The sequence below is a fragment of the Gallinula chloropus genome (genome assembly GCF_964237585.1).
Source record: "Gallinula chloropus genome assembly, chromosome: 2".
NCBI classification, from domain to species: domain Eukaryota; kingdom Metazoa; phylum Chordata; class Aves; order Gruiformes; family Rallidae; genus Gallinula; species Gallinula chloropus.
In genome coordinates this window covers 14,654,888-14,670,188 of record NC_140086.1, presented here as the reverse complement: position 1 = coordinate 14,670,188, position 15,301 = coordinate 14,654,888, and the positions used below count along the sequence as shown (strand labels likewise).

General features: G+C 49.3%; 1 protein-coding gene across 3 annotated transcripts in view; it reads right to left on the bottom strand.

Annotated features, from left to right (window-relative positions):
* The window catches only part of SNTB1 (syntrophin beta 1), a 114,906-nt gene extending 107,353 nt beyond the window's left edge, over positions 1-7,553 (bottom strand). For all 3 annotated transcript variants that reach the window (XM_084280048.1, XM_084280047.1, XM_084280049.1), the window contains exon 1: positions 7,007-7,553. In XM_084280048.1, the coding sequence (XP_084136174.1) occupies positions 7,007-7,529 (523 nt within the window). In that variant the 5' untranslated portion in view covers positions 7,530-7,553. The remainder of the gene's footprint in view (positions 1-7,006) is intronic.
* Between the last annotated feature and the right edge of the window lie 7,748 nt (positions 7,554-15,301).

Genomic DNA, 15,301 nt, shown 5'->3' with positions numbered 1-15,301 from the left:
TGCTGGACACCAAGACATTGCAAGATGCTGGATCCCACAATTTCAATGAATCCTCTCTCTTCCAAAAGTACAAGGTGTGTAGGGCAGGTCCATCAGCCATCTCAAAGCTTAGAGACCAAGCCTCAGAGTAGCCTTCCCGGTTCTGCAAAATAGCAGCTGACAGCCATTCGTTTCTGAGCATGAAGGAAGCTCGTAACATATTCCAACATGTAGCATGAGCAACAAGTAGCACTCCATACTTTTAACACACCTTGTAATTTCTTGCAAACTTCTCTAGCCCAAATCAGATATGCCTCACCTCAAACACCTTCTAACTCCCCTTTGCTGTGATTCTCCTCAAGGCATGTCCTGAATGCTGGCATTCCCCTGGTGTTCCTTCCCATCTCTACCTGTTCCCTGGCCAAAAGAGACTGTTTATTCCTACTATTCAGAGTCCTGGCTCTTTCCCAGTCGCCCGCAACAGTACGATGCTCTCCCTGGTTGCTCTAAGGACAGATTTCCTGTCAAAGACCCTAAACCCAGGCACAGCTTATGCCTGCAGAGGTACTTTTCTCTGCTTTACATAGTTTATGATTTGGCAAAGTAGTGACACCAACAGGGTCAGGAGGGGCTAAGGGAGGCAAATCTCACTCACCTCCTCGCACCACCTCATGACCAGAAACCCTGAGTGATACAGGCAACTTGCAGACCCTATTTGATACACAGTTAAAAGATTTTTTTTGCATGTTGTAGATAATCACCACTACCATCCCTTCTTCACCAACTACTTTTTCTGAGATGCCTGAAGAATTTTTTGAGACTTGGAAAGCTAAAGTCTACCATGCAGTACTGGGACAGCTTTCTTCCCATCAAATTTTGTTCATTTACATATGCTATTGCTCTCTTGAACTACTGTTTCCTTCCATTTCCCTTCTACTGAAGTAGCTGTACCAATTCTAACAAGTAGCCATGGCAACATAATCTTGCAGAATAAAGTAGAAAATAATCCTATAATCAGAAATCTAAATTAGAAAAATGGAATGGAAATGATGTGTTCTTAAAGCCTGCAAGTAAGTGACCACTGGAACAGATTACAGATATGGTAAACTCTCCAACACTTAGGAGCTCTGAAAGCACACAAATGGATACTAAAAGTCAAACTTAACAGATAAATTACAACCAGATAAGCTCCACAGGATGTGTTATGAAAACAGTGATATTAAGATGGCAAAATCCTGAAACAATCCTTCCCAATCTGTATCTGAAACCATAAACCCAGTGGGATCAGCAGGTGTTACTGCGCTGCATGGCACGCTATGTAAACTTCTCAGGAGCCTTGACTGGACTGTCCCAAACCCAAACCCTTGCTTGAGTCACGGAGACTCCTTGCCAGCTCCCTTGGGATGGAAGCACAGCAAGGGTTTCAGACCCAAGCCCAACATGCAGCAGGGACAGGGATGGGACAGGGACACACCACTGCCATTTGCCATCACCCGTGTGAAAACGCCTTCCTGGGAGGGTGGTGAAAAGGCAGCTGCCATAGCAAAATTAAGATACAAATACTGGTTTGTTAACTACAGCAAGAGTCTTCAGCTTTCAATTTCATTCTGATGGTTTCAAGGTACTTCAAAGAGTTACACCAAGTTTTCAATTTAATTTTCCACAAAGGAATTACTGCTGGAATTTTTTTAAAATGCCTTTTTTTCCTAATGATACTTAACATGTAGACTCTCTATGTGTAATTGAATCCCAGATCCTTAAGACATATTTAATCTTCTAAGCACCCTTAAGAAGCTGGTGCTAAATCCTACAGAAGAATGATTTCCAAGGTGTATGCAGGGGGTGGGGGGGATGAGGGGAAACCCTGCACTTGATCCAAATAAATCCAGGAATGTGTTGCCCACAACTGCCTTATTTTCTCTACAGTAACTGAGAAAGAGAACTTGTACCAGATTTACTGCAAAGAGGATATACTGATTCTTATCTTTGAAAGGTGATACAGACTGTCTGGACTGTTAAATTAGCCTGTAATCTAATCTAATCAATGAAAGACACATCAAGTGTTCCCACTCCAGCTTCCCCATCAGCCACAGGCAGCTGAAACAATCAAAACAGAGATTCTTGGGGACTGCTTAGACCTGATATTCTTGAGAATAAGATTACCTGCTCCTTTCCCTTTCAATTTCACTTTCAAACTGATGTGTGCAAGGGCAGCTACACCACTGGCTAGGAAATGCAGTATAGCCCTGAAGTACAAAGCATTTCCCTGACTGTGTGTTTGCTCTCACACACACATACACAACTAAAAGGTAAAGTGTTTTCTCCATACGTTTACTGGAAGTGTAAAGAATAACTGTGCATACAATTTGCGAACACTTAGATCTGCAGCCCTGGCTGTAGTAAGTAGTTGTGTCTCAGAGGGCACTTATTAAGTGTTCTGTACCTCATTTTCCCCCTACACTTGAAGGGGACATGATTTCTTGGATAAATAACACATTTTGTTAGCCCTCCCAGAAATCTGATGTCATTAATTACTGAAAGAAACACACAGCATGAAAGAAAACATAGATAAATGAGAAAAATAGAGCCAAAAAAATAGCCTGTTCCTACTTCGCACTATTAGAACATGTAATTCACACAGGCAGAATCACTTTACTTCACCCAAGTAAAATTTAAAAAGGGTAGAAAGGGGAGAATCCTTAAAATTCATATAGAAATAAGAATACCCTGCTTACTCCTGCATTGCTTTAAAGATGTGGGTTGCTCCCAAGAGTGCTGCGGAAGGTGACTACAGTCTACTGTCCATAGGCTAAAGCTGACTATGTAGGGGGCTGCCTCCCTGGGGAAATTTCTGCAAACCCAGAGAGGCTGCAGGAGCCACTTCTCAAGGGAGCTGTCATCCCTACCTTGCACTAGCATTCTCTTAGCCAAGAATCACTCAAAACCAGTAAGAAACCAGCAACACTGAGAAGCTGCTCCTTTTCTCGCTGCGTACCCAGCACCATCATCACCAGATGCTCGGCCACGCTCACTGAACAAGTTAGGAAGTGATGCAATCTTAAAAAATATCCTGCAGCCAGCTAGCAAAAAACACAAAAATGTGGTGGGGATTTTTTAATTCATATCCAAAACTGCTTCATGCTGAGGGGTCCTGTCTGACAGGAGTGCAGGTTACATCAACCTTTCATCTTTTCACCGAACACACAGAGAATACGAGCAAACCTCAACCAGCTCGGGCAGCGAGCATGCCAAGGGACCGCTCTCGTCGAGGATGCATCGATACAAACAAACACCTTTTGCATCTTGAGAGTCACTTGAATGTAATGTGCTTCACACGGCACAAGAGGGGCTGCTTCATCTTCCAAAGTGCTTATTTAGGAAGATCCAATTTAACAGAACCGCAGGGAAATTATATGTACAAACAATAGCTGTCATGATAATTCCAGCTGCCTTCCACGCCTGCAAATACACACTGTACAAGGAAGCTGTCTCCTCTCTCACCTAGGGAAATTCTTTGCGCTCCTGAACGCTGACGAGAAGCTCCATCCTGATGTACTGAACACCAGAGAAGCAACCCGGGCTGATGAGGAGCCCAACTCTATCACGTCCCTTGCCCCGGCTCACTGGCTGCTTTTCTCCTGGGCACCCCTGGCCAAGCTGTGATGGAAAGCAAGGAAATCAAATCCTGCAGGCAGAAAAGGTCCATGCCTGCTGATGTGGAAGGAGCAGGACTTCTTAGGGCTCATGTCCTTCCTCACCATCACCTCCCTCTCCCCTTGAATCTTTTGCCTTACAGTTCCTCCTGTGGCCTTATTTCCCTTCCCTTTATCAAATCCTACCTGAATTCAAGGCACCCTGGACAATCCCACAGACCACTCTGGTAAGAAGGAACTGATTTATACAACTTTAGCATAGTAACTGGGTGATACAAGGGCTGCGACAGACCCACGTCCTTCAGGGATGGAAAATGAGAGGACAGAACGCAGCATGGCTACTAAATTAGTTAGAGCAGGACCTCTCCCACCAGGCTTTACAGCTGTGCACCCTCAACACCAGCACAGCTACTGCACCTACACCACCCCTAATTCCTCAGCACATAATCTCTATCTCCACCAGCTCAGAGACAGGCATCAACGCAGCAAAAAGGGGCAAGTGTTAAAACAAAGTGTTGCCCCATCCCTTCCCCTCTTCACAGACCTTCCTCCTCCTCCTCCTCTCACCGCCCACCCCAGCGCCAGCCCTGCCGCCCACACACAGTGCAGAGGGCTGGGGAGGGACTTTCCTCTCCCTTCCTCCCCACAGAGGAATGCAGGAGAGACTACAGTTCAGTGCTGAGCTGGTAAATGCCTCATTTCACTGAGCAAGCCATTTTAGGAAGGACACAGTATAACTGATGGGCTCCAGCACTGATACTGGGTGTATTGAGCCATACTGACCACATCTTCACTGCTGATAACCTCCAGGAAATACCCAACCATAAACCCTTTCCAGGAACGCACAATGCATTGGGCAATACCCAGAGCTCTGTTGCAGTATGAAATATGCCCCTCGTGCTTCTCACCTTGCCATGCCTTTGCAAATTCAACTTTGCCAGTCTGGAGGTCATAAGTAAATCTCAGAATCTCCTTGGAAATGAGATTGACCTTGGAAATCTCATTTTGGACCCAGCAACACACACTGGCATTCATCTATTAATTGGAGAAAGATCCTAGAGAGGAGCTGTGCAGGGGTCTTGCCCTGCCCCAGCACAGACTGCTTTTTGTGATACATAACTCTCTAAGAAGTCAGGAAATGGCAAATTCCTACTGTCTGGATGGAAAGGAAAGCCAAGGCTCTCCCTCCTGCACTTTAAAGGGAAAAAAACCCCACACTTCTGCATTTTCCTTCCTTTAGTAATATAAGTAGACTGTGCTACTTAAGAAAAAGCTTCAGAGTGGGAAACTGAATCTCAGAGAACTGTTTTAGAGTGCCTGTTTACTCAAGCCATTCACGTAGAGAGGAGCTCTGCTGAAGGGAGCAGCGCCTCCCGGGCCACTGCTGCAGCCAACGCTCACTTTGGTTGCTCCTCTGAAATAGCAAGAGAAAGGCAAGGCAAAATAAGATTTTAACTCTACACAGGGATGACTACTGAAGTATGCTGGCCACTTACAACTTACAAATTCAATCATGGAGAAAAAAAAAAAAAAAGCACATCAGCCTTCAGAGAGCAAAGAAATGCAAGAAAATAGCTGTGATGGAGAAAGGAGTGAGGAGAAGGAGGATGCCAGGAGTCCACGTTGAAAATGCTTTATCTTCGCTCTTACCAGGAAGAAAACTGAGGATTTTTTTTAACAGACTCACACAGCAGCAGTGTGTTCAGGTGCTGCAACTACAGGTTACACAGAGGGAGGGAGGATTTCACAGTCACTATATACATTGCTCATTAGATCACACCAAAGGTCAGCCGTTGCCTGGCCTGCACCCCAGGAAGCCCTTAAACGGTGTAAACAAACCGGTGAGAGAATTTAGATGCAACAGCCTCAATTCAGACCTCAGAGAGAAGTTTACAGTAAGGCTTCACAAGTAGGTGGGTAAGCAGGACACAACACACTATGGTCCCATGAGTGGCGGGGTGCACGCAGGGAGGGGAGGCACAACTGCCCTCTCACCTCCTTAAACCCTCACAGCCACTAACCCCTTTGCAGTTTTCACAGCCAATGTGGAGAACACCAAAGAGTTTCTTGGTATACGCTACCACAGGTGAGTTTCCCACCTACCACCCCCTTCAAGTTATTCCCCTAACTTTATGCTGTAGTTCACAGCTGATGCTCAGCTGCACCTCCTCACCAGCAGCAACACACACCTCCCTTTGCTCCTTGGAATAAGCATCTGAAAGACACACATGAAAAAAACGTGTGGTACCAAAAGGGCTACAGGATGGGTGAGGTGGGAGTGCTTGTGGCTCGGATAAAGGCGATGGATGGAAGAAGGCACAGCAGTGTGCCTCCAATGCCACTGACCTCTGGTTGAATGAACTTCTGGGCAAATATGTAAGCACCTTATCAAGCACGCGCCAAGGGCATTTCTGAAGCTGTTCTTTCTCTCAGGTGGAGCAAGTAAATTAGTCCTTGTGAGACGACAAGGATGAAATGCCTGTGAACGTCTCTCTCCTCGTGAACTCACTGTCCTAGGGAACCTGGCTCTGCTTCCGCTGGCAGTCTCCCCAACATCCGACCCATTCTGGGGGTACACCCTCCCTCCACGCCTCCTTCACGCACTCCAACGGCTCCTGACTCCGGGCACGGTTTCTAAGGCTACTTCTTAGAAAACTGTTTCAATCACCGTAGAGAAAGGAAACGAAAGCCAGCGCTCTGCAGGGATGGTTAGCGTGTCAGTGAGGCACCACCAGCTTCATTCAAACCTCTTTACCCCCTCACCCCTAGTCGGGAGTAGGGTGGTGGTAGGGGACAAGGATGAAGTGGACAGCAGGAGGTTTCAGCGTTTCCATCCGGCTCCGGGAAAGTCCTCTGAGCCCTTCCCTTACGGCTCCTTTTCTCTTTTAACCCCTTCTCTGCCGGCACCCAACTCCTCCCACCTTTCCTGGGCTGAAAAGCCGCGAAAATTTCGAGGCGGCAGATCCTGAAGCTCCCTCGCTGCGGCGGGGGTCGGCCAGGATCCCACCCAGACCCTCAACCCGGGAACCGACCCGCCGTCGAGCCCAGACGGGGCTGCGAGGGCTCCGGCGGCTGAGAGGAGGTCGGAAAGTTGGCGCCCAGCTCCGCGGCAGCCCGCTCGTTCCTTCCCGAGGGGCTTCGTCCCTAACGCATGCCGTCGGGGCTCCCGGCGCGGCTCGGGGCAGGAGAGGAATAACCTCTCCCCGCCGGAAAGCCGCCCAGAGGACGGGTACGAAGCACGGAGGCATCTCTTCACTCCCCCCCGTCTCGGCTCGGTCGCCTCTTCGGCAGCCGAGCCGACCTGCCCCAAAGCCTCCCGCACCGCAGCGTGCCAAGCTGTCCCCAGTCCCCCTGCTCCATCCCTCGACCCCTACCTTCCAACAGCACCTCCTTGCCGGCCCGCTTGAGCGCCTGCACCGCCTCGTCGTGGGTGGCATCCCGCAGGTCGGTGCCGTTGACGGCCAGGATGGCATCGCCCACGTAGAGGGCCTGGGTCTGGTCAGCCGCCAGCCCCTTGAAGATCTTGCTGATGAGGATGGGCATCTTGTTCTCCTTGCCCCCCTTGATGCTGATGCCCAGCCCGCCCAGCTCCTGCTTCAGCACCTTCACGCACCGCTTCTTGTTGGAGACGGCCTCGGGCACCTGCTCGGGGGGGTCGGTGAAGGCGGTGCGCACCGCCGCCGCCCCACCGCCGCCCTCGGCCCCGCGGCACGCCGCCCCATCGCCGCCCAGGCCGTTGTGGGCCGCGCCGTCGGGGCGCTCCTCGCCGCTCAGCACCAGCGCCTCGCCGCCCAAGTTGGCCAGCACTTTGTGCCAGCGCTCCCGCACCAAAACTTCCAGCCAGCCGCTGCGCTGCGCCCGGCCGCCCCCGCCGCCGCCCGCCGCCGCTACCGCCATCTTAGGAGCATGCTGGAAGCGCCGAGTGACGGCACCCCCGGCACGGCGCGGTACGGCGCGGCGGCACCGGACTTCAGCCGGGGGGGCGGTGAGCTCCCGGCGCGGCGGGGTGGGGCGAGGAGCCGCGGCCGCCCCCCCGGGGCCGCGCCGGGGCGGGCGCACCTGGCGGCACCGCCCGCTGCCGCCGCGCCTGGGTGCGAGAGGGGTGTGAGTCAGTGCGGGGGGGTGAGCGAGTGCAAGGGGGTTGTGAGGACGTGAGCGTGTGGCCGGGTGTCCCGCCCCTCCCTCGGACACATGGCGGGGACACCGCCTCGCAGAGCCGCGGGTGTGATAGCAGCCGCCGGGAGCGGCGGTCCCAGCCCCGGCAGCTCCCGGGCAGTAGCGGGGCGGTGAAGGAAACCGGCGGCGGAGAAGCAACTTAGTTTTCCCCGAGGACTTTTTGATTAAGTGGGTTGGAACTGACCCGTGGCACAAAGGGAGATACATTTCAACTGCGTGAAAGTAGAATCCAAGTTGTCAGGGCTGTGTAGGATTGTCCCTCCAACTATAGGTTGGGGACTTACCTGTTGGAGAGCAGCGTAGGGGAGAGGGACCTGGGGGCCCTGGGGGACAGCGGGATGACCATGAGCCAGCAATGTGCCCTCGTGGCTAGGAAGGCCAGTGGCATCCTGGGGTGCATTAGAAGGGGGGTGGTTAAGTAGTTCGAGAGAGGTCTTTCTCCTCTTCTACTGGGACCTGGTGAGACCGCACCTGGAATATTGTGTCCCGTTCTGGGCCCCTCAGTTCAAGAAGGTCATAGAACTCCTTGAAAGAGTCCAGTGCAGGGCCACCAAGATGATGAAGGGAGTAGAACACCTTCCTTATGAGGAGAGGCTGAGGAAGCTGGGCCTCTGTAGCTTGGAGGAGACTGAGGGGTGACCTTATTAATGTTTAGAAATATGTAAAGGGTGAGAGTCAGGAGAATGGAGCCAGGCTCTTCTCAGTGCTGGCCAGCAATAGGACAAGGGGCAATGGGTGCAAGCTGGAGCAGAGGAAGTTCCATGTGATTATAAGGAGGAACTTTTTCACTGTGAGGGTGACAGAGCACTGGCACAGGCTGCCCAGAGAGGTGGAGTCTCCTTCTCTGGAGACATTCAAAACCCACCTGGATGCGTTCCTGTGTGATTTAGTCTAGGTGATGCTGCTCTGGCAGGGGGTTGGACTAGATGATCTTTCGAGGTCTCTTCCAAGTCCTAACATGCTGTGATTCAGTGAACTGGGGCACCAGAGAGGATGAGGCTTTCACACTGCACGATTGGAGATACCACCAGGAGGCCCGGGAGTGCTGCCCCATAGCGAGGTGATTCTACAGACACCAAGCACCTCCCAAGCTGCCTTTGTTTCTGCTCCTTGCAGAGCAGCTCTGTCTCCTTCCTAAGCCAGGCTGAAAGCTGCAGTGGTTTCGGACCATGTGGTGTGTGTGAGCAACACTTTGGGGGGGTTGGGGTGGCCACTGAGGTTATAAGTCCCGCTCATTTTGGCTACATGAGTCATGTGGTTCCTCAAATATGTCATCTTGCTCCTCTCTGAAGTGATACCATTCATTTCTGACACCAGGGTTTTGCTCCCGGGTACACACAAGTGGCCCAGGTTAACCTGGGCTGGGCGACTTGGGACTCACCTCCCCAGCGTGGGAGGGACCCACACAGGGAGGGGTTCATCCTCAGACAAGCTCACCTCAGTTTAGTATGGTAAACCATGCCCCTCACACTGGGCTGCAGAAAACACATCCCCTTCCCTCCCAAAGATGGCAGAAGGAGGCCTCAGCCCTCCTTGGTTTGGGCCTCACCCAGGCTCCTGGTGAGTCGCTCCTCCCCAGTAGGAATGCAGCCTTGTGCCTAGGGAGAATGGGAACCCACAGGCAAAGGGTTATTCAAGGATAACGGGTGGGCGGAGAAAAAGCAGACTGAAGAGAGGTCTCTTCATTTCTCGTGTTAATTAATGCAAGGTGAAAAGCTATAATTAAGTTTTCAAGGCTGTGAATCCAGAGTGAAAAGAAGCATGTCCCGCTAAACCTGAACGAGACACCTAAGACCTAGACAGGACTAGGCTGTAACACACCTTGTTTTCCAGCATTTCTCACTGGCTAATTTAGGTAGCTCATGTACAACACTCTGGATGTTTGGGTTGGTGGGGTTTCTTTAATCCTATTCCTAGGTGCCAGTCACAGTAAGTGTGCTTGTTTGGTTCCAGCAGCTTCAGGTAGGTGAGAGGGATGGGGAGGAAAGGACAAACATACAGACATCAGGCATAGCAATGCCGGCTGTCGTAGCGCACACATTGCTACCTAGCTCTGAGCCCAAGTGACTGGGCTGAGTTATAAAACCAGGTATCTCTGTTTCCCTCTGTTTTTAGCAATTATTTCATATTTTTTCTTCATGAACTTGTAAAGAATCAGTGCTACTACTAATGGAAAGGGTGTCTCTAATTTTGGGGTTTTTTTAAAAGTAATTTCAGAAAATTTACAAGGAAAAATACTCAGCTGGTTTCTGTCCTGTTGTGAAAGGTAATAGACAAGGGAAAGGAAATGTTTTATGCCTCACACTTTTCCTTCGGCACACTGTGCGCTCGGCCGTGTTTGCTGAGTGTGTCTGGTTCTCCGGTGGGGTTCCCATGGAACTGCCTTGTATAGACAATTGCACTGCGTGTATCCAAGAGCTGTGCTTGTTCCAGCTATTTTCCTTTCCCATTCCAGCAGAGGTAAATAATAAAGTTTCCCAGGGACAGCATCCGATATATTAGTCCCTGGGATGGAAAAGTTTTTATAGCCATCTTCATTGCCTCCTCCTCCCCCCTCCTCCCCACCTTGGAGCTGTAAGAAAGCAGAGGTGGTGTTTTCATCTTACAAATAAAAGTAAAAAGAAGGTGGTGTAAGAGATGCGAAGGCACAGGCCCGAGGCAAACTGTCTCCCAGGTTGTCTTCCCACTGGGAGACAGTGTGATTGACGTCTGATGTCCATCCTTCCCTGTTCTAGGAGTGTGGGCTCATAATTGTGTTTGTGTACACTGAGACTTTGTGTACCCCAAGATCAGCTTCTGGCTGCTGAACTAAGGGTGAGAAAGAAAAGGTGCCTTGAGACTTCTCTGCCAACATTACCATCCTTGGCCCAGCCTCAGGTCTGCTAGTCACACCTGCAAGGGTGGTTTCTGACATACACGTTCATGCAGCAGGAGCAGGAACAGAAGATTAAACTAGTCAGGTGTGCAGCTACTCAGTGCTCAGACTTGCAACAGAGAAAACTTACTCCCAAATCAGCTGCTGGTCCCTAGTGGTTTCCAGTGCCTGGTGGAGTCCAAACTCCTAATTTCAGCTACACACTTCTCCTGACAGCAATGTTTCTGACATAATCTGCATATACCCATGTGGCAGTTGTAGTGTTTGGTGTGATTACTTGTGAGGAAGCCGGGACCTGTGGTGGGATGGGCAGAGCTGTTGGCAATTCCCTTCTCTAGTTGCTAGAAAGGCTTCCAGCGCAGACAAAGCTTAGGAAAAGTTTCTGTCCGTCACTTGCCCTTCTGAAAGGGCCTGCTGTGAAAAATGGACTTTCTCAAACAAGACAAATAGTCATCTTTTACCATTTGTATTTTAGCAGCATGTAAAAGCCTGAACTAGATTAGGGCCCCTTTCACTCTCCTGTATAAACAAACTGTTAGGCAAGATAATGCTAATAGCTGCTGTTCAGTGGGTCTTTGATCTGCCAAGGACTGTGGGCTCAGCTGAAGTCAAAGTGCTAAAGGGAAGAAGCAATTCAGTGAACTGGAAGAAGTGAGGGGGTTGGAAACCACAGAAGCGGCTCCCTGGACAAGGAACACTGAAGCACATCCAGGTTGGAAGCGCAGCAGTGATGTCTGAGAAACTCCCAGCGTGCCCAAGCAAGGGGAAGGTGTTGGTGACCTGTGCGTGCACACTAGAAAATACAGGAAAAGCAGTGGAGAAAGGGTCATGAGAGTGATGCTGAGGCTGCTCTTCAGGCTCTCCACTGCCTGTTCTTGGTGTTTTCCCTCCTGTTTTCAGGCAAAGAGGTCAGTGTTCATATCTTGTGTAAATAAACTGGGCTTCTGACAGCAAAACCACTGCAAGGCCACATATGCAAGCTTGCAGGGAACACAGCTCCCACCCTACTTCCAGATGGAGAAGGTAAGGACCTAAGAGAGCCTTTCTATAGCTGTGGCTTCTTGTGGTGTTCTATAGCAGAGATGTAATTTCTGAGGGACTTTTGGGAGATGCTTGAACTCCCCTAGTGCTTTTTTTCTTCTCTTTTGCATTGTCTGTCTAGCAATGATAGTTCAAAGCCAGCTCATCTGGAATTCCTTTAAATTTGAAACAAGACTGTGATCCTTGAACATGTTTCAGAAGATGGAGATTAAACAAAATCAGGTCTGGATAATGATGTTCCTGTCCTGTTACCCTGACACTGACCAGCTCAGCAGATGGATCTAGACAGGAGGGAAGTCCAGTTCTGGAAGCCCAGTGCTGGAAACCCAACAAGTAATGACAGAGCTTGAAGGAAGTCTGTTTCCTTCACTGATCTGAAACACTGCAGCAGCCAAGTTTAAGTAAACCTTTCTGAGGAACGTGCCTGAACTAACCCTACTCATTCCCCCATGGCAGCCCCTCTGGTGTCTATGCATGCTGGGGATGCAGCAGGGCAGTCTCAAACCCTGATGCAGGTGTACCTGTTCCATGGTGGTGGGACTTCTCATTGACCAGTGTCATACCTTTCAAAAGGCAGCTCTGGAGGGGAGCTGGAAACCCCCCTAAATCCCCACCAGGCAATCCACCCCTTCCCCAGTGCTGAGGGAGCCTCTTGGCTTTAAAGTCCGCATTCAGCAATCATTACTCATTGGCGCTGGTGGGGTTATGAAGATGTCAAGAACACCAGAAGATCTTCATAATCTGGAGGTTGCATTATGGCTTATTTTCAAAACTATGAAAGCACTGTTTTTCTTTCCCTAGTTTGAAGTTATCCAGGTTTTTATGCACGCCATGGCATTCAAAAATAAAATGAATGCATAGCTGTTTGCCAACAAACGCTTTATGCAGTCAGTTTTTCAAAGCAGGAGCCTGCTTGTGTGTACATGAAAGAAGTATGTGCGTGAGATCTCTATGTGCACCTACCCGAGTCACATGTTAGCCAGGCACACTGAGAAAATGTTCCCACAGCCAGGGAGTTACGGGCCAGGCTGCAAACGAACACGTTTTCCTTCTGCAAATACAACTCTGGCACCAGCGAACACAAATGCGGGTGCCAGGACACATTCAGGTTTCTTGTGTGCACAGAGCTGGGGCTAGTTCCTGCTGCTGTTAAAAAAATCCCTTTAAAATAGACAGGATCAAGCTCACAACCCCAGAAACGTTTGCCTTGGCTTCAAGAAGTTTTGTGAAAGAAGTAAAAGCAACAAACTCTGAAAATAAAGGGTCATAACTACGCGTTGACAGTATAGCAGCGTTTTTCCTGTCTTGAACAGGAAAAGTTCAGTGTCCTGAACTTGCTCTGCAGATCACTTTCAGTGCATTTGTTTCTTAACTTTTTTAATTCCAAGTTACTTTGATCCTGTCGCTTTGCAGTTTCTTGAATTAGGTTTTTATCTCTTGCATACCGATCTCCCCCCACTCCCTAAGCTAAGCTCAAGCTGTTTTAAATGCCAAGATCAGAGATTTGCATTGCAGTTGCTTCTCAAACATATAATGAATAATAAGGAAAAAGCTGGTGGAACTCCGGATTTCATCCAACATGTTTCAGACCTGGTTTCCCTTTTCATCAGTAGCAGATTAATCTGGTTGGATGTCAAAGCAACAGAAACAGTTTTACTGTCTTGTTCTTTTCCAGTCTCAACCTATTTTTTTTAAACTCTTCAGGAGTGTGACACGTCGTGAATTGCAACCACGTGGTCCTGATTCCACAGCCCAAAGACTTCATGCCCATGTCCTTAACCTGTCCAACCCCGTGCATTGCAGCAAGGCTCAACTAGAGGTGCCCTGCCCCTCACCCCACGTGTGTCCAAGAGGTCTTTGGGATTTTCCTGCCCTGGGATCTCCTGCTGTATTTGCTGCTCATCTGTCCCCAGACATGGGTGCCTGCAGCCTGCTCCCCCACAGCAAGAGAGATGCTGTGCTGCAGGTGCCAGAAATGTTTGCTTCCTTGGTGCAAAGCAGTTCAGCTAGAAAAGCTAGTTTGCTCCTTCTGCAGTCTTGAGCTCCTGCTCTACCCTGGCACAGGTGAACTAAGGTCATCTTCCCCCTTTCCATGCCACTCCCAGGGCCATGAATCGGCCTGTTAGACCGGTGGGGAACAGAGGTGGTCTGCTAGGACAGCAGGGAAATGGAGAGAGGAATTTGTAATTTGGAAATGGACAGTTCTGCGAGGTTGGTCCTGCAAACATGATGCTGAGCTTCATGCTATGACTTCAGCACAAGAGTAATCCTCAGCCAGGAGAAGGAAGTGGCATGGTCCTGCTGCAAGGCAGATAGGAGAGTCTATCTACCTGTCCTCATGGAAGGAGCAACTTGATACTCTAAGTAGGAGGAATGTCCTGATTCTCTGGCTTCAGAGGTACCTTGCTCCCTTATTGCCATCACAAGGGAGGGTTAGCAAACCCTCTGAGCCCTGCACCATAGCCATGAACGTGAGCCACAAAACAGCAGCTTGGATTTTGCTCCAACCCATTGCACAGCAGAACTGCTTCAGAGAGGAAGTTGTGGATTTCCCACGAAGCCCCTTGTGCTGCACAGGGATTGCATTCAGACAGAAGGAATGCTCCAACAAGGAATGGAAGAGTACAAAGCTAACACTGAAACACTGGGGAAAATAGTGTTCACCTTCAGGTCCTCTGTAATATTATATTGTTTGCATGTGTACGTGGCTCTGTCAAGTTCCTTTCACTTTTGAGCTCTGCAAAGACTCAGTTCCTCTTCTTGTTTCAGATGGTATCTGCACTAGTTCTCTTCTCACAGCATTGTAAATCAGGTGTAAGTCCAGGGAGGGCAATGGAAGACTGATCTCAGTGGAAAGAGAAACAGCTTCAGTATATTTGTATTTCTTGGATGTTTCTCAAGAGCTCCAGAACTAAGGCATGGTTAATTAAGATGGGAACTATCACATTTGGGGGAATTATGACAATGTTGTTCGCCCAGGTCAAATTAGAAGATGATCCTGTGGGGAACACACTGCAAGTGTAATCAGTCTGAGTTAACTTTCTGTTGGCAGGAATTACTTGAAAGAAAAGTAGGGCCAGAGCCAAGCCAGCCAGGGTAGGTATATGAGGCAGGACAGGGGCAGATCTCGTACGCACAACAGATCCGTTCACTGCTAAGATCGTGAAATGGTCCCATGATACTTTGTTACATCAGAGGTTTGGTTGGAAGTAAACTCGTCAAATCACAGACAAAGTGGTTTAAAATGCCATTTTGAAAATTGGTGAAGGCATTTGACATTGAAATCTTGGTTATGTGACTGAAGTATCCTTTGTAATCCTACCTGTTGCATGATGGGTCCTAGGAGAGATATTTTAGCACTTTTCCTGTCTGCCTGGAAGATTCCTCAAGCAGATCTGCAAAATGGAATAGCTGTTTCTAGAGGTTTCTTGGCCTTTTTGGTGTGGTTTGGGTTTTTATGTTGGGTTTTTTTTTTCTTTATGTCAGTGTTTTCTTGTGTTTAAGCCCTGTCCTGCAGGCCCTGAAAGCCACTGACCTACTCCACGGCCACAGACAAATCCTCATTTTGTGTCCCACC